The following is a 24,882-nucleotide window of genomic DNA, read 5'->3' on the forward strand; positions in this document are numbered from 1 at the left end:
CCCGCAGAACTCCAGCGGGTTTGCTTCAACCACTACCCATTCCTTCCAAGCCGTGGACCCATATTAGTATGGACTTTGTTACTGATCTTCCTCCTAGTAAAAAGTGCAATACTATTTGGGTAGTGGTGGATAGATTTTCGAAGATGGCACATTTCGTTCCTTTGACCGGTTTACCTTCTTCATCTACTCTGGCTGATTATTTCATCAAAGAGATCTTCCGTATTCATGGATGTCCTTCCGAGATTGTTTCAGATAGAGGAGTAAAATTCGTTTCCAGATTCTGGTGGGCCCTCTGTAAGACCTTGGGTATCCGTTTATCACTCTCATCCTCCTACCATCCTCAATCAAACGGACAAACCGAAAGGGTCAATCAAGATCTTGAGACTTTTATAAGGATGTTCTCTTCAGCCAACCAAGACAACTGGGTAGATTTGCTGCCATGGGCTGAATTCGCTCATAACAACATGTATCATGAATCATCTTCTAAAACTCCATTCTTTGTGGTTTACGGTCACCATCCGTCTTTTCCGGAATTTCCTGCCCTCCCTCCCACCCAAGTTCCTGCTGTAGAGACTGTGTGTCAGACCTTCAAAAATATTTGGTCTCAGGTCAAAACCTGTTTAAAGAAGACATCTGCCAGATATAAGTCTTTTGCAGATAAAAAGAGACGGGCTATTCCACCACTTAAAATCGGAGATCGTGTATGGTTATCAACCAAAAATATTCGTTTGAAGGTCCCATCTATGAAGTTCGCTCCTCGTTTTATTGGTCCATATAGGATCATTCAAGTGATAAATCCAGTTTGTTTCAAACTTCTACTACCTAAGAACCTTCGTATTTCCAATGCATTCCATGTGTCTTTGCTCAAACCTCTTATCATCAACCGTTTCTCGGTCCCTCCTTCAGCACCTCGGCCAGTTCAAGCTCATCAAGAGGAGGACTTTGAGATTACTCACATATTGGATGCAAAAATTTCGCGAGGAGTGCTTAGCTTCCTCATTCATTGGAAGGGCTTTGGTCCTGAAGAGCGTTCATGGATTAAAGCTCTCAACGCTCCAGCTCTTCTTAAGAAGTTTTATTCCAAGTTTCCGGACAAACCCGGTTCCATGTGTTCTGTGCCCACCTTTAAAAGGGGGGGTACTGTCACTCACCGGACTGTGAGTGCCATTTCTCCTGTGTTCAGGAACCGTGGCCGTCCGCCATCCTGAGGGTCTGCGCATGTGCAGCCCTTATGAAACCTTCAGTACCAGTTGCTTTTAATTGATTGGATGATCAGGCAACCCTCCCTATTTAAACCACCTGTGATCATTACCTGGTTGCCTGATCTTGGAGTCTCATTCCCCATGAGCCTCTGAAGGTGTTCCTGTGTTTCCTCATGTATTCAGCTCCAGCTGATTCCTGTTTACTACGTTTGTGGTTTCCAGACCACTTCAACTCTCCTGTGTTCATCCTGCCTGCACTCAGCTGATTCCTATCTGCTACTGCTGCCGGATTCCAGTCCGCCTCAACTCTCCTGTGTTCATCATGTCTGCACTCAGCTGATTCCTATCTGCTACTACTGCCGGATTCCTGTCCGCCTCAACTCTCCTGTGTTCAGCGTGTCTGCTCTCCGCTGCCTCCGTTACTACTGCCGGATTCCAGACCGTCTCTACTCTCCTGTGTTCAGCGTGTCTGCTCTCCGCTGCCTCCGTTACTACTGCCCGGATTCCAGACCGTCTCTACTCTCCTGTGTTCAGCGTGTCTCCCCTCCGCTGCCTTCGCTACTACTGCCGGATTCCAGACCACCTCTACTCTCCCGTGTTCAGCGTGCCTTCCCTCCGCTGCCTCCACTACTACTTGCGGATACCAGACAGCCTCAACTCTCCCGTGTTCATCATGTTTCCAGTTTTACTTACTACTGCTTCCTGAGTATTGCTCCGTTGATTACCGGTTACCTTCCGTGCGCTGCACCAACCTGATTACCGCTTCCATCCTCCAGTGGTCTCTCCTCCTGCCGGCGTTCAGCCGTTCAGGTATCCCTGCACGTCTCCTTGACAGCCTGCTCTCCTGAACCGCGGTATGCATACTTTCCATTGACTTTGCTATTGTATTGCATATCCGTCTGGACTGTGTTGTGTTCATCTCCGGAGTCTTCCATCTACTGAAGCTATTGTTACTATTGACTTTGTTTCCTATTACCTGGATCTCTATAGTGACTTTGTATACTTCAAAGCAGTGCTTGTCAGTTATTATTGTATTGTGGTTATCATCGTGGGATCAAGTTCCGTGTGCCCCGTGTATACTCTGCTTTACATTCATCTCCTCGTGTCCCTCCTCACATATATATAGCAGTGGTACAACTTGCTGCACGCAGACCACTGACTCCTGTTTCCCATTGACACCAGTTTCAAGTATCCTCTCACATAAGCAGTGGTACAACTTGCTGTAAGCAGACCACTGACTTCCCCGTTACCTACTTGCACCTGGAATCCATTCCTTCACTATAGACAGTGGTACAACTTGCTATTCGCAGACCACTGACTTTCACTACCTCCTCTCTACTCCTGGACATTCCTCCTCACTATAGACAGTGGTACAACTTGCTATACGCAGACCACTGACTCTCCTCACGTTTACTTGGCCATCTGGTTCCTCGTGTACATACATCTAAGTCATTACCAGTTGCTGCTAGTCATAGACTTTCCTTAGGCATTCTCTCACCATCTGCTGATTCTCCTGTTCCGTTGTCACCCTGCTACCAGAGGACCATAGTACCAGCTATATTACTCTGGTAAGAACATCATCTGGTGATATCCTGGGTAAAGACTCCTAGTGCCCGTGACACTCAGATTGGCTGCACATTGAGCTAGCTCCTCCCAGGTGACTGAGCTGAAATACAGTATTATGAGCTACTGCTCACATTATAATGCTGTAGTCCGTTAGAGTGTGTTCTAGTCCTCCATCCGCTACAGTGTGTTCTAGTCCTCCATCCGCTACATTGTGTTCTAGTCCTCCATCCGCTACAGTGTGTTCTAGTCCTCCATCCGCTAGAGTGTGTTCTAGTCCTCCATCCGCTAGAGCGTGTTCTAGTCCTCCATCCGCTAGAGTGTGTTCTAGTCCTCCATCCGCTAGAGTGTGTTCTAGTCCTCCATCCACTAGAGTGTGTTCTAGTCCTCCATCCGCTAGAGTGTGTTCTAGTCCTTCATCCGCTAGAGTGTGTTCTAGTCCTCCATCCGCTAGAGTGTGTTCTAGTCCTCCATCCGCTACAGTGTGTTCTAGTCCTCCATCCGCTACATTGTGTTCTAGTCCTCCATCCGCTACATTGTGTTCTAGTCCTCCATCCGCTAGAGTGTGTTCTAGTCCTCCATCCGCTACAGTGTGTTCTAGTCCTCCATCCGCTAGAGTGTGTGTTCTAGTCCTCCATCCACTAGAGTGTGTTCTAGTCCTCCATCCGCTAGAGTGTGTTCTAGTCCTCCATCCGCTAGAGTGTGTTCTAGTCCTCCATCGCTTACAGTGTGTTCTAGTCCTCCATCCGCTACAGTGTGTTCTAGTACTCCATCCGCTAGAGCATGTTCTAGTCCTCCATCCGCTACAGTGTGTTCTAGTCCTCCATCCGCTAGAGTGTGTTCTAGTCCTCCATCCGCTAGAGTGTGTTCTAGTCCTCCATCCGCTACAGTGTGTTCTAGTCCTCCATCCGCTACAGTGTGTTCTAGTCCTCCATCATCTTCCTGTCTGTGTTTATCCACAGAAAAATGAATATAATCGGGGCTTCGTCAAACGTGCCTAAAAATGCCCCCTGTCCCCAAAACCCTGCCCCAGCTCTGCTCACTATAACATAAACAACCTTCATTCCACTAACGCCTGGAGAAAATGGCAATTAAATATCATGTCTGTAGGAAGATGAAATTAGAAAAGTTAAGTTATGTTAGCAACTAGAATTTTCAATCTTTCTGATTGAATGTGATTGTTTTTTTGAACCCTGTTTCATTTTTCAGCTGTTACGTCCCATAGACACAGGCATCAGTCACCTTCTGGGAAATTAATGTAATCACAGAGTTTCTTGTAAGGAATCAGACACTGATAATGTTCCCACAAGTTGGAGGAGGACGGAGATCTGTGCCAGCTTTCTATAACCCAATATAAACTACAGAAACTTTCATCTCCTTATCTGGTGCCTTGCAGCACAGCCAGGGGGTACATGCTCTGCCTCCGAGCATTACAGGGTCAGTGCTCACACTACTTCCTAAATCCAATGCCTGGAATAAATGAAACTACTTTCTGATCTTAGTCAGAGGAGAATATAACTGTGCACAATATACCAGAGCTAGATTAGAAACAATATCTTGAGCTTCAGTGAGTCAAAAATCAGATGGAGATAAACAGTTGAGATGAAATGTTCACAGCAACTTCCATCCACAGGTCTCATTATTGCGGAACCATCTCATTTACATACATCAGTCGCTACGAGCTGTGGACGTTTCCTTCACTGCAGAATTGAAGAATTACTAAAGCCTAAAATCTACATACACTAGCCGGCTACATAGCTTGGAGGTGACCTCAGATACGCTGGGCTTGTAAACGTGAAAAGCTTTAATACCCCTCCGCCCCCCCCCCCCCCCCCTCACATGAGGGGCTCATTCATTTGAGTACTTACAGATGATTACACCTCACCTCATGCAGGTGAGTACTTACAGATGATTACACCTCACCTCATGGAGGTGAGTACTTACAGATGATTACACCTCACCTCATGCAGGTGAGTACTTAAAGATGATTACACCTCATCTCACTATGCAACTCTTCATTACTGTCATTATGTAGTCTGAATCACAATGTTATGTTCTATATGGCAGGCTCCACTATTACCATGTGACAATATACTGCTCCTGTTTTCCTGATGATTATCCAATGGCAAAACTTAACTAATATTAAGGGGGAAATTCAATTGACCGCAGGATTTTTTTTACACCGCGTTAAGTCATTTTAACACTGTTTTCTCACATTAGAGCAGGTTAACTTTACCCGATATTCAATTAAATTTTTAAAACAGCATTTTTTTTTCACAAACGGTCCTATCGCGGACAAGTAAAAGATCCATTGAAAGTATAGGAAGGGAGGGAGAAGAGTTAAAAGCTATTCAATTGTTTTTTAACGCGGCGCGGTAAACTGTCAATTCTCCAGTTTTATCTGACACCTCTGACGGCTGTGCAAAAATTTAAAACATAACAAAACTATTTGAAATCATGTAACAATGCAAAAAAAAAGATAAATTATCTTTATCAGTAATGTATAACATGAAAAAGGTGATTATCTTTTACAAAATGCATGTGAAAAAAAATAAATTAAAATAATAAACACATTAATCACTAATTAATATATTTATGTATTTTATATGTACTAATATGTATGTACTGATGTGTATTGTCATGGTATAGTTGATTGTATAGTAAAAAAAAGTAAAATAACAAAATAGAGTAAAAAAAAATACTGTATGTAGATATTATAAAATAGATAGGTTGTGTAATGCAATAAAATGTATAAATGTATGCCAATGCATTTTCTTTATTATAGATGGCCGCGTTAAACCCTCCCCTTCACGCCCCAAAAAAATGCAAAAGCACCAATGATTGCCTAACCTGTTTCAGGATTCAATTGTACGATTTTTTTCTGCGGCAGTAACTTTTTTTTAAACCCGTCGGAGGAAAAATAACCCGTGGACAACTGAATTCCCCCCTAAATAGGTGTTTTTTAATACTGCTTAATTCAGGCTGGTGTACTGAAATTGTAAGTAAGTGGGAAAAGCAGGAGAAGAATATTAGCCCATTGTGAAAGAGTTCAAGTTAAAAGATAAGTTATAGGTAAAAAAAAAACAATTAAATTGCTTTCCATCGGTATTACATCATAAGTCTCACGGTTTCTGCAGAAGAGAACCAGTCGCTGGACGTCGGCCCTGTGACTGAAGTACTACAATAAACGCTGCGAGGAGAGCCGGCTCGGTCTGTACCATATCCGCTGGGCTGGGGAGTAAACAGAAGGTACTCACCGAACTGATGTCTTGTAGAACAATTGATTTCTTCTTGTCCACAACCTGCCCCAAATGTCCGAACGTCAACTGTGTAGGATCAAAGGAGATTGTCAGAGCCCTCGGTATGAAGTCTTTGTACATTTAAGGTGAACTGTTGTCACTTGTGCTAATTGTGTAGTCATTATTTTGTGTGTATGTGTGTATGTGAACATATCACAACTAACATCACATGTTATATTACATTCATTGGTGAATATACGGTATCTGGGTCTAGTTATACCATGAGAATGGTCCTATCAGATTACTATTGTTCATAGTGCTAGTTTGGGGTCTGATCGCCCAATATCACCTGTGATATCGCTGAATGGCCAAGTCTAGGTGCAGGAACGTGAGATGTACACACCTACAGCAATGGTTGTGTAAGAGCAGCAATAATGCCAGCTACATATGTATATAATATTTATTTGTCCTCATTTTAAATAACAATTTCCTGTTTGATTTAAACTTGATCATTGAGTAACTATTGTCAGCAACAATAGATATCCTGCCATTGTCTTTTTTCTCTTGTTTATAATCCTATGACAGCGGTTGGGAACTGATTTTTTCTAACAACAGTATAAGGCTTTATAGTGTGTGGGGTACTGTATGAGAACATGTAATCCACAGCTTTATGTTAATACAGAGGAACAGAACTGTGGCTTTAATTCCTTCCGATGTGCTTGATGTAGGAATGAGCAACCAAAACACAAATACCCCTCCAGCAACAGCAACAGCAGCTAATATACATAACAGGGAATTAATCTACTTACTGGGAAACTGATCTCTTCTTCTAACACTTTATCTCCCACAACCTGAAACAATGAAAAAGATAAAGCACCGGTCAGGTGGGCTCTGTAACACACACACGTAAAATGTATTATTGCCACATATATTAATTATCTACGTCTGAATGAACCCTTTCATTTTTCATCTAGAAACTGTGAAAGCGCAACACATCATATCAATAATAATAATTATTTCTGCTGCTGCAGGCTATAATGTGTAAACAGTCTGACACACGTACAGGGAAAGGATTATATTATATTGACCCGCTCTGCTAAGATCCAAAGCATCAAACGCTACATTCCGGCTGCCTGGACACATTGTACCAACACTTAATTCAATATTTTATTTACTTCCTCGTGATGCCCCGAAGATGAACGTTTCAAGTCGTACAAATAAATTCAGACCCATATAATTATAAATATGTATTTCGTTCCATAATATTTCAAACAGGAATTTCCAAGAGCGCTACAGAGCAAGATGAAAGTCCGGACGCTGCGCTCACTCACCGGCTCATTAACAACATTATCCTTCCATTTAACACACAACTTTCCAGAAGGTCGCACTAGAGATTATCTTTCTAATTTATCTTCAATTTTTGATCTAATGGTATCGACGTTTGTGAAATTGTCCGTCTATACTAATGAAATCCTTATTGGATGTCGGTAAATGAAATGGATTTAAGCTCAGTAACTGATTAATGTGCTGGGGATTTCATTAGGGAAACATTAGAAAAGTAAACTTGTTGGCATCAGATAAAGAAAGTGACAGTGTAAAGCATTTCCGTATAAAACCACACAGGGGGCTTTAAAGATTTCTACACTAGAGGTAGACTGTATCTCTCTGTGTACTGGGGAACTACAAGTCCCATCACAGTCAGCCCCTGGCTGAATCTTAGGCCCCCCGCATTGTGCCATCCTCTGATCTAGACACACAAACACACAGAGACTTCTCTCATCAGAATTACATTTCATCCTTCTCACAATGATGGTGCCAGGGTTCATCCTTGTTACTGACAGAATGGACACTAAGGGGTATATTTACTAAACTGCGGATTTGAAAAGTGGAGATGTTACCTATAACAACCAATCAGATTCTAGTTATTATTTATTTAGTACATTCTACAAAATGACAGCTAGAATCTGATTGGTTGCTTTAGGCATCATTTTCACCTTTCAAACCTGCAGTTTAGTAAATATTCCCCTGAGGGCCCTAGTTATTAACATTACCCTTATCCCGCATTTCACCATCATAGCATCTGACCGATACTCTGCTGCCAGATCAGACCAATACTCAGAGGAACGGAGCACGTCCGGGGCCCGGTTCATGCACGGAGCTGGGAGCTTGGCCTGAACCACCGAGACACAAGAACTGGTCCATGAATGTGTCTGTGGCAGCTCGGAGCATGATCTACATATCCCTGCACTACTGGATAAGCTGTTTTATTCATGTGTTTATGTACATATGTTTATACCCCTTATGTGCTAATGAAATCATGTTATGGTTTTACACTATTGTCCTCTATATGTAGGGCCTGAGTCATTAAGGAGAGTAAAGCACAAAAAAGGAGTAGCTGTGCACCTGGGCAAAACCATGCTGCATTGGAGGGGGAGGTAAATTTAAAATGTGGACAGAGATTTATAGTTGGGGTAGAACATGTCCTAGATCAACTTTAAATTTCAATGTAAAAATAAAGCTATCAAGTGTTTGTTTGCTAGATGAATAAACAGCCAGTATTAACTTATGTGCAAAATAATAAACTCATTTGCACCCCTTTCATTGTAAGATGGTTTGTCTCGGAGAGCATTTACTCATTTTTTTTGCCTTACTTTCCTTAATGACTTAGGCCCGTAGTGTGTACTGCACTTCATGGCTGCTGGGATCCACTCCTAGAAGTAATCCTATTGTCTGAGATCCACTGCTAGAAGTAATCCTATTGTCTGGGATCCACTCCTAGAAGTAATCCTATTGTCTGGGATCCATTCCTAGAAGTAATCCTATTGTGTGGGATCCACTGCTAGAAGTAATCCTATTGTCTGGGATCCACTCCTAGAAGTAATCCTATTGTCTGAGATCCACTGCTAGAAGTAATCCTATTGTCTGGGATCCACTCCTAGAAGTAATCCTATTGTCTGGGATCCACTCCTAGAAGTAATCCTATTATCTGGGATCCATTCCTAGAAGTAATCCTATTGTCTGGGATCCACTGCTAGAAATAATCCTATTGTCTGGGATCCACTCTTAGAAGTAATCCTATTGTCTGGGATCCACTCCTAGAAGTAATCCTATTGTCTGGGATCCACTCATAGAAGTAATCCTATTGTGTGGGATCCACTGCTAGAAGTAATCCTATTGTCTGGGATCCACTCCTAGAAGTAATCATATTGTCTGGGATCCACTGCTAGAAGCAATCATGTTGTCTGGGATCCACTCTTAGAAGTAATCCTATTGTCTGGGATCCACTCCTAGAAGTAATCCTATTGTCTGGGATCCACTCTTAGAAGTAATCATATTGTCTGGGATCCACTCCTAGAAGTAATCCTATTGTGTGGGATCCACTGCTAGAAGTAATCCTATTGTCTGGGATCCACTCCTAGAAGTAATCCTATTGTCTGAGATCCACTGCTAGAAGTAATCCTATTGTCTGGGATCCACTCCTAGAAGTAATCCTATTGTCTGGGATCCACTGCTAGAAGTAATCCTATTGTCGGGGATCCACTCCTAGAAGTAATCCTATTGTCTGGGATCCACTCTTAGAAGTAATCCTATTGTCTGGGATCCACTCTTAGAAGTAATCCTATTGTCTGGGATCCACTCCTAGAAGTAATCCTATTGTCTGGGATCCACTCCTAGAAGTAATCCTATTGTCTGGAATCCACTCTTAGAAGTAATCCTATTGTCTGGGATCCACTCATAGAAGTAATCCTATTGTCTGGGATCCAGTCTGGGATCAGAGGAACATGGCAGCTTCTACAATCTGCAGATGACTGTACTGGGACTAGGCCGTACATTTATCTTTCACATATATAGGAACCTCTACTCTGCAGTGCCGAATCGTGGATCTTTAAAGGGGTGGGGCTTATGCAAAAATGGGTGGAGTTTCAACCAAAAGTGGGTGTTTGGGGGAAGATCAGGACAATGTTTGTGTGGACGGGGTGTCTCTCTCCCTCCCTCTTACATGTACAGGGTGAAGTCCAGCAATAGGGTTTTAGCCCTTTGATACATTGGCCTCTAAACCTTTTTCCTTTGTCATATTTACATGAAATGTCACTTATATTAAGGAAGGGCTTAAGCTGTAAGAGAAAAAAAAAAGGTTACAATTTCTCTACTACCGGCACAGACACTGAGGTCCATTCAAGTATTTGGACTGGGCAGCAAGGTGGCTAAGTGGTTAGCACTTCTGCCTCACAGCACTGGGGTCATGAGTTCAATTTCCGACCATGGCCTTATCTGTGAGGAGTTTGTATTCTCTCCCTGTGTTTGCATGGGTTTCCTCTGGGTGCTCCGGTTTCCTCCCACACTCCAAAAACATACTAATAGGTTAACTGGCTGCTACCAAAATTGACCCTAGTCTCTCTCTGTCTATCTCTCTCTCTGTCTATGTCTGTGTGTGTATGTTAGTGAATTTAGACTGTAAGCTCCAATGGAGCAGGGACTGATGTGAGTGAGTTCTCTTTACAGCGCTGCGGAATCAGTGGCGCTATATAAATAAATGGTGATGATGATGATGATGATGATGATGACTGTGATAGGTAACAGGAGCACCTGGAGGGAACTCACAGACACACGGGGTGAGCACACAAACTCCCCACAGATAGCGCCCTGATCAGAATGTTCTGCTGAACTAACTCTCTGAATACTCCGCTATCAGTTACACAGGACATCTTGTGAGGTTAGTATGCCGGTGTATTGTACATATGTTACCAGAGTCATATCAAATTACTATCGTGATCTAGCCCAAACAGCTATCTCTGTAGCTAGTTCCTAAACCACACCACTCGGTAGAAGTCAGTTAGGATATCCACATATAACCAGAGATCTTGTTGGTGTACTGTATCTGTATGTTATATATATATATATTAACACAAGCAAATATCAAAATGCCACCTGAGCACCAAGAGGAATCAGCGACAGACACTGCAATACTCTGATTATTCAGTGTAATTTATATTATTATTAGTGGTATGATACAATCATCCTCAGATCTCAGCTTCCAGCATCTATAGCCATTTGTGCTCTCCCCAGATCAGTGCAGCCGGTGTATTTTCCATGATAAGTCAGGGATGGAGGCTCCCCAGGAACACATAGGAAGCTTTTAATGAGATTGTGATTGTCACCTAACCCATCAAAAACAAGCGAGATGGAGGAAGATGGGATTTCAGTACCTTCACACAGTTTTACTATAACATTTAAAATAAACTCAATCTGCCCGAACGTGCTGAAAGCCCCAACAGCCAGATATTAGCTTTCTGTAGTAAAGCTTTAATTATACAGCTCAACTCTCATACCCGATTGGTTGTTATACAGAAGATTTACTATAAGTTACATCATGCCCTGCATTTTATATCACGGCGCCCCCTACAGGGCATGATGGATTAATGGCCCATAAATGTTTTAAGCTTACAGCAGTGGATCCCAAACTTTCTCAGTTAGAGGCACCCTTAGGGTCACCATAATTTTTTCAAGGCACCCCTAAGCCAAAATAATTACCAAGTAGTCCCCCGCCTTGTCTACCAGCGGCCCCAGCCACAGCACCCCACACAGTTTGGGAATCACTGACCTACAGTGTTGACATATTAAAGCAGCATCAGAGTTCCAAAGGTTTGTTACACTTGAGCATATTCTGAGAACAGATCAATAGACAGCGCTTATAGCTTGTTATCTAAACTTCACAAATGATTAATAATTTGTTTCCCTATTGTTGCAGAATGTTTTACTAAGTGCTTTTATAAGCTTTGATATAAACTTCTATAGACCTGTCTCCTGGCAACTAAAATTCAGTTTAATTGTTTCCACATTGTATGTTACTGTGGATACATTCCTTTGTATAGTGTATTGTGAGCTTATGTGGATCCTAAATTCTGCATAGGCACATTTTAATATAAAGACTTATATTGTGTTGTGGCTGTGGTCCATCCAAAAGCCGGCACACTTCCAGGAGTATAAGATGCCAAACACATACTTGTGGGTACAGCTATGGGCACCACCATGAGGGAGAAGGATGCAACACATGCTCTGAGAGTAGACAGTGAAACAGAACTGGAAAGAAGTGTAAGTGCACATTGTGCATCTGCATATTATGAGTGACCTCTATTTGTCCGCACAGCGATGACGGCATCGTCCTCGTCACACAAGTGCTGATACAAGTGCTTACACTGTGTGCTATGTGCAGCCACATAGTGGCTCTAAGCACTGATCAGAGGGTCTACTCTGCACTCAAAGCTCCAGTTTAATGCTCACCAAGCGGTTGACCATCTCCAACATTCTTTTCTTTATATAAGTCAAGCATCAAAGGAATGATGAGGCCTGCCTCTCGGCAGCAGCAGGGGACCAACCTTTCAATCACAATTAGGGTGTTACCCTGTTGAATACAGTGTTGGGCATCTGAGTTAATGAAAGTGGAAAGCCATGCATAAAGGGGTAAATCTTGCAAGTAGCGGGCAAGATATAGTATTGTCAATCCATAGATATGCCAGGAGCATCCCCTCCACAAAGCACAGGAATGGCAGCAACTATCTGTTACTCGGTAGAGACAGCCGCTGTGTGAGATAGTGAATCACCGGTAAGACCACGCCCTTCCTCTCTACTAATTCAAGGCTAGGACTACGTTTCTTAATGATTATTTTGGCCCTGACCCCCTTGATGTGGTGACTAAGACAGCAGCTGTCTGTCATGTTTGGTGTCTCTCCTTATTCCCACCATGACGCACCTCCCGTAGCTGCACAGGAACACCAGTCACCAATGGCTGCTTTATTACTGGCAGCTGATAATGCTGCAGCCGCCCATCCTTCCCTCAGCACCGCTGACAACTGTTATTCTGCTACCTTATGTATCATGTGCCCCCTCATCTCTTAGATTGTAAGCTCATGGGGCAGGGCAATCTTTTCCTCCTGTTTCATGTTATTGCATGTGATTAGTTTTGTATAATTCCCTCAAAGACCAGTGCTGCAAAATATGTCAGAACTTCATAAATAAAAGATAATAATAACAACAACAATAAGAATAATAATAATACATAGGCCTGAACAGGATAATAAAACTATACACACCATCTTCTAATAAGGGTCAGCATGAGCCATAGGAAGGGGCAGGACAGACATAGCTAAACAGATGTCATGTTAACCCCCCAAGAAAGTTATAATATCACTTCTCTAAACTCCCATTTAACCCAAACTGACAAAACCACCAGCGCAGACTGGATGCAGCTTTGTTGGCTGAACTGGTATTTATAGAAATGCAGCCCTTTAATTCACTAGGAATAAGTAACATTGTGCTGCACAAGTTGCCGTCCTCTGCTGTGTACCTTTAAAATAAAAAATTGTCAAATTTAAATTCACTTTGTCCCAGAATGTAAACTTGTCACCTAAGAGAAGAGATTAATTCCTGTATGAAAGCATCACTGCGTTACTGACTGTTATCACAGCGCTCAGCACATCAATCTCAGCACTGTGCCAGTGATTCACACAATCTGTATGAGCTTTAATTACACAGGGATCATTTATCTTCATTCTTTCATTTAATTCCTCTTGAACGTGTAGCGTTTAATAAAAGAGCCCCCGGTGATTTGATAGAGCGCAGTCTGATGTCCTATTTCCCCTGAGGTGACCTCACCTCGATGTTACTCCTACTGTATGTAGTGTTGTGTGTTCTGCTTGTAATACTAACACATAAACCAGGAATACGTCTGATCATCTACATTGTGTGAAGACTGACTGTTATCTGGTGTCTGTGTAATTCAGTGACATGATTTAGGCTCTCATCCACTCATCATCATCATTTATTTATATAGCGCCACTAATTCTGCAGCGCTGTACAGAGAACTCATTCACATCAGTCCCTGCCCCATTGGGGCTTACAGTCTAAATTCCCTAATATAGAGACACATTCACAGACAGTCACAGACAGACAGAGAGGGAGAGATTAGGGTAAATTTTGATAGCAGCCAATTAACCTACCAGTATGTTTTTTTTGGGGAGTGTGGGAGGAAACCGAAGCACCCGGAGGAAACCCACGCAAGCACGGGGAGAACATACAAACTCCACACAGATAAGGCCATGGTCGGGAATCAAACTCATGACCCCAGTGCTGTGAGGCAGAAGTGCTAACCACTAGGCCACTGTGCTGCCCACACCGCACTATCCTATGTATGAAACCAGTAGATTGTAAGCAGTGCGCTGTCTGATAATTGTATGCAATTACACCTCCCAATTGCCCAAGGACAGTCATGGGTTACATATTTAGAGGGGTTCTCCAGATAAAAAGAATAGTATTGCTCAACCCCATCAAACACAACCTCGCCCTCCACCTCCAGCAATTGCAAATTATCTTTCCCTCATCTAGCCCACAATCCAGCGCTGTTTGCAGACCCCGTACTCTGCTCACCTTCCTGCTTCCAGACTCTAATGATTTCCTGAGGTCTGTAGACGCTGTGTTCACGTAGCTCTCCTCCCTAATACACTATATTGTGCTATAACTGATAGGATATTATAGCGGAAGCTAACACTATAACATACAAAGATGGAGCACATTCTATGGACACTGATGACACCAAACAGCCGGGTAACGCAAACGTATATGATATGCGCAGAGACGTTGTTACGGCTCATGGCTACTGATATAAACTTCTAGAACAGAAGGCAAGTGGTCTGCGCCTATAGTAGCCGCCTTTCCCGTACAGCTTGTTGTTGTGCTCGCAGGTACTTGGATCCCCCCAGGTCTAACATAGTAGACATTTATATGCAGTACTGTAGGGCTGTGATAGGAAGCAGCAACTGGAAAGCAGAGGATGAGTTAGAATTAGTCCAAGGGTCAGGGGTCTGTAGCAAGCAGGATCATCGGTGGCAGGCCAGAGGTCAGGGGTCTGTAGCCAGCAGGATAAGCGGGGTCAGGACAGAGGTCAGGGGTCTGTAGAAAGCATGATCAGTGGGGGCAGGCCAGAGGTCAGGGTTTGTAGCTAGCAGGATAAGCGGGGGCAGGACAGAGGTCAGGGGTCTGTAGAAAGCATGATCAGTGGGGGCAGGCCAGAGGTCAGGGTTTGTAGCTAGCAGGAACAGCGGGCTCAAGCCAGAGGTCAGAGTTGGTAGCAAGCAGGATAAGCAGGGGCAGGCCAGAGGTCAGGGGTCTGCAGCCAGCAGGATAAGCGGGGGCAGGCCAAAGGTCAGGGGTCTGTAGCAAGCAGGATAAGCGGCGGCAGGCCAGAGGTCAGGGTAGGTAGCAAGCAGGATCAGCGGGGGCAGGCCAGAGATCAGGGGTCTGTAGCAAGCCAGATAAGCGGAGGCAGGCCAGATGTCAGGGGTCTGTAGCCAGTAGGATAAGCGGGGGCAGGCCAAAGGTCAGGGGTCTGTAGCAAGCAGGATCTGCGGGGGCAGGCCAGAAGGCAGGGGTCTGTAGCAAGCAGGATAAGTGGGGGCAGGCCAGAGGTCAAGGGTATGTAGCAAGCAGGATCAGCAGGGGCAGGCCAGCGGTCAGTGGTCTGTAGCAAGCAGGATCAGTGGGGGCAGGCCAAAGGTCAGGGGTCTGTAGCCAGCAGGATAAGCGGGGGCAGGCCAGAGGTCAGGGTTGGTAGCAAGCAGTAACAACGGGGGCAGGCCAGAGGTCAGGGTTGGTAGGAAGCAGGATAAGCTGGGGCAGGCCAGAGGTCAAGCTCTTTCTGGCCCCTGGGGTGTGTTCTGGTTTGTTGTGGAAGGGACATACAGAGGGCAGAGGTTGATATCCCTCTCTTGACTCTCAATATATTTATATTTGGGATTTCCCTTGAACATTTGGACAAACCATTATCTCAATATGTAGATGTTGGCCTTGGTTAAGGTCATCATAGCCAGAACATGGATGAGAGAGAGAGAATCCGTGTTACCATAGATGGGTACATTTATATGCAATATTTGGCCTTGTACTAGTACCTTGGGTTAGTTTGTAGTTATAGGATTTGTTTTTTTTACTGCTCTTGTTAAAACCTGTCACTAAAGAGAGACAAGAAGCAGTAACTGTGAGAGCACATGACGTGGTGCTGTAGTGAGACAAGTGTGCACTTACCTGACAGAACAGCTGGTGACTGTCCTCAGACACTAGGAGGAGGCAGCAAGACGGGGACTGTGTCTGTTCCTCCAGCTGAAAGAGACCACAAGAAAATGGATGTTAGCGGGAAAGTCACAGGATACGTGTGATGTACTGGGTCACACGTCAACCTGACTGACACAATATTTACTGCTTGGTTAATAATGTAGCAATTAAGTAATACAATACTCTTATATTTTTTATATTTTGTGTGTTCTCTTCAGAATCCAGCTGGAAGAGGCGACACGTTGACCTGGTCTGATCAGATGTATTCTTAGCGACAGAAGGACAAACTTATTTACATTTAGGTTTAAGAAAGGACGATGAGAAAGGTCAGGCTAAATAAGGTGCAGTGAGATTACGATCCCACTACATAGGCGTTAACCAACGCTGATGTCTGTGGTTTCTTCATCTCACAGGAGCCAGTGGGAATTAAAAACATATTTTACCATATTAGGGAACTGTAAATAAGAGTAAAGATCATTACACTGTGTCACAGATGTTGCTAATAGGTATCACAGCTTGTACTTGTCTGCAGACACTTCTCCCGTGTCCACATCTGATGTGAATCCAATAACGACTTCAAATTTACTTTGTGCTTTATCATTGGTGATTGGTGCTGTTTTATTTATATAGCACCAGCATACACCACGGCGGTTAACAATTGCAGTATTAAGACTGAGTATTATTTTAATTATAGGCCATTACAAGACTGTAGTTACCTTCTCTGATGCTCAGAGTCCAGCATGATATTGGTGGTAGCCAGTTTAATGATACTATGGTAGTTGGGCTTAAATCACATACTAGAGATTCCACACACCTTCTGAATCTTCTCCAAAACGTTACTTGGAGTGAACACTTTGCTTTTCTGACATTGGACGTAGAGTCCCTATACACTAACATCCCTCATAGTAAAGGAATAGAGGTCATGCAACAGGTGTTGGCAGCTTCTTGTGAGTTGTCTTCTATTCACCAGAGATTTCTTATTGAATCCATTTCTTTTATTTTGTCACATAATCACTTTATATTTGAGGGTAACCAATACTTACAAGTTATGGGGATTGCCATGGGGACGCACTTTGCCCCCAGCTACGCCAACCTATACGTGGGAAGTTTCGAAGAGTCCCACGTGTGGGCTGACGAGTTTGGGGCGGACCTCATCCTCTATGGCAGGTATATAGACGATTTAATCTTTATTTGGAAGGGGGTGAAACACTTGCACAGGCTTTTGTTGAATATTTGAACAAGAACGAATATCATTTGAAATTCACACATAAATATCATAGAACCAAGATGGAGTTTCTTGATTTGTCCTTAGAAATCAAAAATGGTATGATCTCTACTTCCACGTACTTTAAGCAGGTAGATTGCAATAACTATTTACATTACTCAAGTTCTCATCATCCCAAATGGAGGATGAATATTCCGAAAGGGCAGTTCCTGCGTTTACGCCGAAACTGTTCAGATAAGCTAGTTTTTCTTCGACAGGCTGACATTATGTCCATTAGTTTTCTTGAACGTAGATATCCTCCAGCTTTAATTAAACAAACACTTGATGAAGTCACTAAGCTTGATAGAACATCTTTATTAACAGATAATGGATCTATAACAGAACTTGGTAATACGGAATCTAAACCCTCTATAATTCCAAAAAAGAAAAAGAATTCCAATATGAGAATGGAATGGGCTTTTATTTCGAAATATAATAAAGCATCATTTAAGATTCAACAAATCATTAGATCGAATTATTCCATTTTACACCAGGATCCACTTTTGAGGTCACTTTTACCTAAAGACCCAATAGTGGTTTTTAAAAAGGCTAATAATTTGAAGAATCTGTTAGCCCCGAGTTTTCCGAGACAACAGAGGAAAAGTACTAAGAAATTATCTGGTATTGGACCATCTGGTAAAGCTATCCTGGATTGGATGCCCTCCATCCCGGATGGCTCATTTAAATGTGGGGGCCATCGATGTATTACATGCAATTACATCTGCAATAAAGTTACCTTTGTAGAATCTAAAGAGGATGGAAGAAAATTAACTATACAAGGATTTATCAATTGTAATTCAACCTTTGTTATTTATCTATTAAAGTGCACTTGTGATTTGTACTATGTGGGGCGCACAACTAGGAAATTAAAAGTAAGGTTCAATGAGCATAGAAGGAATGTTATGAAGGGTCTTAAGACTACATAGTGTGTCTAGACATTTCTGGGAAAAACACAATTGCAACCCCGAATGTTTGACCCTAATGGGTCTGGAGCAAATTAAACCCACACCTAGAGGAGGTGATAGGTTCAGAGCTCTATATCAACAAGAAGCGTACTGGATTTACTTGCTAAATACATTGTCTCCAACGGGTCTAAATGAGTCAATTGAACTGAACCAAATAGTATAGTTTATTTCTGTTCTGTCAATATAGGAACAATATAAGGTTCATTACCAACTGAGGCTCTTACTATTATTAGGGTTGTGTCATTAGTAGGAGGGGGTTTCTTATTAAGCCATATACATCGGTATACCTTGGGTCATGTGTATGAAGGATACTAAACAAAATATAATTGTTATATGTTATTAATTTTTATATGTGTCTTGCTTGGGATTAGAGGTTAATTTATGGTTATCTTTTAGAAGCAATTGGATATTAAAAGGTACATTTGTACAGATTAGGTCTGAACTCAACACATTATACGAGATCTTGGCCTTTAGAGACTATAGTGCGAGGTATAAAAGAAAAGACGAGCTGTTGAGATGAGTAGTAGTTAGCAGGATTTATATTCCTTGTACACTCTCTATTTTTGGCTTTTGGCGATTAGCGTAATACAACTATACAAATGTAGTCGCTACACTGAATAAGTTCTTAGTGCTATTTTTAGTATGCTGGTTTCGTTACACTTTTTATTTATCATACAGATGATGAACGAAAAATTGCTGTAACTATTAGGGAGGTTTTCTATCCTGGTATTGATTATAAACTTGAAGTCACAGAATAAATGAGGTTGGCATTTAATATATGTGTCAGAATCTATACAAAAAACTAGGTGCAAAAATAAAAATAAAAATAACAAATAAGATTAAGAATTGTTACGACATACGATCCCGAGATCCTTGTGTACCTCTAGATTCTCTAAAGGGTTGATAGACTTGGAGGGTTGAGATCATTGTATTATGTGATATTATTATGTATCATCATAGGGTCTTTTAGTGGCCCAATTGAACATCAGATAACATGTCTGTAACTCTGAGGAACTCTGAAAGAAAAAATACTAAGCCAAATGTAAGGTTTTTCATCATGTGCTAGAGACACGTTGTTAACAAAGGGTGTTTCTTTGAGTGGATAAATCGGTCTTTGCAATGTGGATTGATTATTAATTGATATAATGCCAGGTGTATGAGATATAATGATTCTTAATTACCTGTGCCTAGACTATATAATACATAAATGGGTGACTTGATCACTATCTCTGATAAAGTTGTAACATACAACGAAACGCGTAAGTTAAGTTACCCAAGATTCCAGGGTGATTGCTACTCATACACAGAACCTGTTTACAGAGCTCACACCAATACAGGAGTCAATATTGGAGTTGCAAAGGTTTAGTCAAGATCTTGGAGCGGCGGTTGATGATACCAGAAAGTACCGCAAGAGACCTTTTACCTAACCACACATCATAACATAGGACGGAGTGGAACAAATTCTCGGCACATATACACATAGGAACCAGTAATCTGGTGCCCAGTACGGGAGGAGGATCCCGACTGTAACACACTGACGGTTCGCCAGTAACGGAGTCAGCAGTGCAGATCGAGCATGTCAATCTGAACCTAGTATCGGGTAAGCTCATGCTTTCTACTACGGATGACTTTTTTGCACAGATACCGATGGTTTATACATGATTATGCTGACTAAAATGATACTCACCGTTTAAGACCTTTGACATTGTTTGGATAAGTTCGGGACATTGTACATCCTCTATTGGTGATCAAAAGTACGTGATACCGAGACACCACGGACTCCTTGTGTTATGAGTACATCTTTACCAAGTTTGAATTGGATATGATCTTATGAGGTCTCAATCGCATTTATATTGTGAGCTTATCTGTATAGGTTTTGATTATATTTATACTATTTGGGGAAGTGTTGCATAGGTGCACCTAATGTATGTATCTCCCTTGTTATATCAATGATATTATCTGCATATAGTATGAGTATGTTTATATATATTTTTAATTGATTTTTATATATTAAAGTTTTTAAGATCCACATTGCATCCGCTGGTTTTTGGAGGACAAAATAACACTACTGCATTGTTGTTTGTTGTATATTATTTTGTGACGGGGACGCAGACCCCGTGCAGTAGATATTTGCCCTCTTCCATCTTTGCCCCAAGAGTTTTATTTTAATGATACTGACTACCCCGACGTGGACTAAGGCGACATGAGGATTCTGAAGAAGGACTAACCCTAAACCTAACACCTAACGTCTAACTCTAACCCCAAACTTAACTGCTAACCCTAATAACCCTAACCCCTAAAATAATACTGACATTACATGGATGACACCTGGGTCTGTCCATCGCGGCTTTAAGAGGAGTCGCGGTTTCACATGACGTCATTTTCCACAGTCGGCCAGAGATCGGGTCATCACATAAAGTCATCTGGATCTTGGTAAGTAGTCTTTTTTTCAGGTCGGTGTAGTCCTTCGGAATCCTCATGTCATGTTAGTCCGTGTCGGGGTAGTCAGTACCGTTAATAGGTATTACACCCCATGATATATTTGACACTGCTGCACACTGGTGTATATCAGTGTGGTAGCCCTGTATGATACAATATCTTCTCCGGGCCATCTTGGGCGGCCTCGTACACTTCATAGTGGGAGTTGAGCTGCATAATACACTATAATCTCTCATGTAAGAGAAACCCTGACTTTCCTGCGCTGTATGCGGAATCCGCCTAGGAAAGAGCATAAAGCTGAACTTTACAAGCGCTATTCTGAGAAATAGACGCACATGCACAGGGCGCTATGCAATGTACAAGTAAAATGGAATCCAGAGCCTGCTGCACACATGAGTGATCTGCCTCCTGGGGCAACACTCCCCCCCCTCCTGCCCATAATCACCTCTCACTGAGTGCAGGATGGAGCTCAGGAGACTCCTGTCAATCAACCACTGAGCAAGTAGGTGGGGGGGGGCATGTTGGGGCCAGGAGGAGAGGTGAGGGTCGGCCTGACAAACATGCCAAGACTTTAAAGGGTGGAGAGGGTGGGGGTGGGGCTGGTTCCCTGCTTTATGGGAGGGGTCACAGACTTTTCTCCCAGCATACGGACTTGCTTGGGTTTCTCCCCATTTTGTACTCTCCGTTGCACTTTGAACAGTGTCACAGAAAATTGGGGATTATAATCAAGACATTCCTGATGTCCACACTCTCTCATGACTAATTTAATAGATAAATTAAGCAAAACTGTGCTGTATCTTAGGAGATAAATGCAAAGCATGCAGGGGATGGTCCTGATGAGGAAGTGGGTCAAATTTGGATGTGATGTTTTTAATTGCTTCCGCCATTCGCATTTTCAGTGGTATCCAAAAATCTACAAAGTTAGGTGCAGGCTGATGTTCTGAGGCGCTAGAGGGAGCGCTCAGCGTGCGATGCACTCAGTGGACAAGTAGGCGCACAAAGAGGCATTTGCACACTTAGCAATAAGTAATTTTTTAGCACAATAATAATCGCGATAAAGAAGCTTCCATATTGTTACATTTTGATAAGTCTGCCCTCCAGAAAATCATCCAGCGCAGGAGATGCGCATTCTATATCCACCGCCTATATTCATTTCTACTTTTCTGTTTTCTCAGTTTATCTACATTAATGTGTTAAATGAATCATGAGAATGATGGTGCATCAGGACAGTTTCTATTCTATAAAGCAATTTTGTGTGCTTGAAATCAAAATACCCCTAGAAGCGTGCTCGCCTATATACAGTCTGTGAGGGACCATCCACCCAGCACCCCCATTAGAAGATGCCAGATGTTTCACCACCTTATTTTACTAAATCATTTATATATCTATGTTTGTTTTTCCAACCGAAAGCAGCAGCAAATTGCAAATTATATTATTCATAAGTGGGGAATATGAATGAAGAAATGTGTGATAAATATGATAAAAAGTATCTATAACCCAAAGCACAGAAAGGTAACAGGCCCTGTAGACACGCAGGGCCTGGTTCATTAAGGATTGTAAATGCCATACGTGCCGTATTATGTGTAAGATCGCTCTGTGTATGCCCAGAACTGGACTGTACACCAGACACCGCAGCAACGTCCAACTCATCTCTGAGCGCAATGGACCCTTACCACAGTACATGATGTCAGGGGAGGAATGGAGAGGGAGGAGTCCTATGCACGTAGTCAGTGTACAGGGTCCAGCGCACGCAGCAGCGTCTAGTTCAAACTTTGGACATCTCTCAGGTACGTGTTTTTGTCGTATCACTTGCACGAGCTACAGGACAGGTGTAAGTGCTGATTACTAGAGATGACGGCTGTGTATACAGCTAGAACATGTGTCTGCAATGAGGAGCAACTCTAACAATGCATTTTATGTAGAGTAGACATTAATAACATCTTTATAAAAGTATTATATGGGAAAAAAATTGTTTCCATAAATGTATACGGAATTCATATTTTTTATTTTTTAATGTTTTGTCATTGATGATCAATTATTAACAGGTGAAATTAATAGAAAATATTTGCATCCACTCCTTGTTAAATATGGATATGCATATGCCCATTTGCGTTAAAATTAAATAAAGCAATTTACGTTTGTTCTGCGTGCCTTAATGAATCTGACAATAATTCAGGGCAATCTACAGAGATTGGAGGAATGTGCGGGATGCAGTCACTTACTTATGATAATAATAAGCTCTATTCCATTCACTCTACAAAGATACATTATTCAGCTTTTATTACTCTAATAATTCAACTCCACATGGATTCTACATTACTGCTAATATATCTGAACCAAGAAGATGCACTGTGACCATGCTCTAAATCAGTCAAAATAAAATATAAATGTCTTCAAACAGGATTCCGCTTCATCCTGTGAGGGCAGCTAGGATGGTAACACGACCGTACACAGAATTACGGACCAGATTCATACTGCAGTGTGTCATTGGAAATATCTAATAATATATATTGTGTGTGTATATGTACGCTCTTTATATACTGTATGTATATATATATATATTTATTTGTGATTAAAGATATTTCCATGTCGAAGGTAATAGCTTTTTGGCCACATTTCTTCCATGAGGACCACTTCTGGCCAGACGCCGAAAAATATATGGGTGTACCTGGGTCCCACTGTTCTTTCCAGTTCTGAGCTGATGGCTCTGCTGGACATCTTCCTATATTGAAGGGAAGTAAGTATGATGTGTCTTTCATCTGATGAATTACGTTTGCTTGGCCGACCACTGCGTTTACTGTCCTCAACATTGCCTGGTACTTTGTGCTGCTTCAAAAGAGCTTAACCAGCACATCTTCAATCTGCTTTGAAATCTTTGCCTGGGAGAGACCTCGCTGATGCAGTATAACTACCTTGTGTCTGTGCTCAGGGTGCGTGACCTGGGTGTATGACCTGGGTGTATGACCTGGGTGCGTGACCTGGGTGCGTGACCTGGGTGCGTGACCTGGGTGCGTGACCTAGGTGCATGACCTGGGTGCATGACCTGGGTGTATGACCTGGGTGCGTGACCTGGGTGCATGATCTGGGTGCATGACCTGGGTGTATGACCTGGGTGCATGACCTGGGTGTATGACCTGGGTGCATGACCTGGGTGCATGACCTGGGTGTATTACCTGGGTGTATGACCTGGGTGCATGACCTGGGTGCATGACCTGGGTGCATGACCTGGGTGCATGACCTGGGTGTATGACCTGGGTGCATGACCTGGGTGCATTACTGGGTGTATGACCTGGGTACATGACCTGTGGCATGAACCTGTCTTCCACATCCTCACCTTTGCAGCAGAGTTTGGCTGTTCCTCACCCAGTTTTAAGCCTCCTACACAACTTTTTCTGTGTCAGTTAATGACGGTGTTTCAACCTACGATGATCATTATCACCTGTTAGGTGTATGATTAACCTATCATACCAGGCTAGGATCCTACAAAATCCCTGACTGTGTGCAAGTGTACCTAGAAGAATTGATGCTGTTTTGAAGGCAAAGGACAGTCACACCAAATATTGATTTGATTCAGATTTCTCTTCTGTTCATTCACTTTGCATTTTGTTAATGGATAAAAATAAACTATTAACACTTCTAATTTTGAAAGCGTTCTTACTTTGCGGCATTTTTTTCACGCCTGCCTAAAAATTTTGCACAGTATTGTATGTTTATATAGAAATATTTATTTGCACCCTTACACTTTGTTCCAACAACACACAATTTCCTCTACAAGGTGACATTTAATAACAGTATTTGGTCTCCAAAATTCTTTCTCTGTTAATATTACAGAACCTTTGGTTTTGATTAGGAATGTGATACTGTATATTATTTCCAATCAGAAAGTGAAGACATGACATTGATAAAACGACTGACACCCTATATGTAATATTTGGTAGCACGGCCTTTAGTCCGCTGCCTGTAGCCATGGAGGAGCTTCAGGCACCTCTCTACCGGCTGTCTGCTCCACTCTTCTTGTGCAGACAGCTCCAGTTCTCCCAGACATGAAGGTGACGTCTCCCAACTGCTGTTCTCAGATCTCTCCCCAGCTGATCTATGGACTCATTGCT

At 42.5% G+C, this 24,882-nt stretch overlaps 1 protein-coding gene across 4 annotated transcripts in view; it reads right to left on the reverse strand.

Annotated features, from left to right (window-relative positions):
* Positions 1 to 24,882, reverse strand: part of PDE2A (phosphodiesterase 2A) — a 661,195-nt gene that overhangs the window by 122,953 nt on the left and 513,360 nt on the right. For all 4 annotated transcript variants that reach the window (XM_075198335.1, XM_075198336.1, XM_075198339.1 and 1 more), the window contains 3 exons: positions 16,079 to 16,153; positions 6,814 to 6,855; positions 6,023 to 6,091 (listed from right to left, as the gene is read on the reverse strand). In XM_075198335.1, coding sequence (XP_075054436.1) covers positions 6,023 to 6,091; positions 6,814 to 6,855; positions 16,079 to 16,153 — 186 coding nt within the window. The remainder of the gene's footprint in view (positions 1 to 6,022; positions 6,092 to 6,813; positions 6,856 to 16,078; positions 16,154 to 24,882) is intronic.

The sequence above is a fragment of the Mixophyes fleayi genome, chromosome 2 (assembly GCF_038048845.1).
Source record: "Mixophyes fleayi isolate aMixFle1 chromosome 2, aMixFle1.hap1, whole genome shotgun sequence".
NCBI lineage: Eukaryota > Metazoa > Chordata > Amphibia > Anura > Limnodynastidae > Mixophyes > Mixophyes fleayi.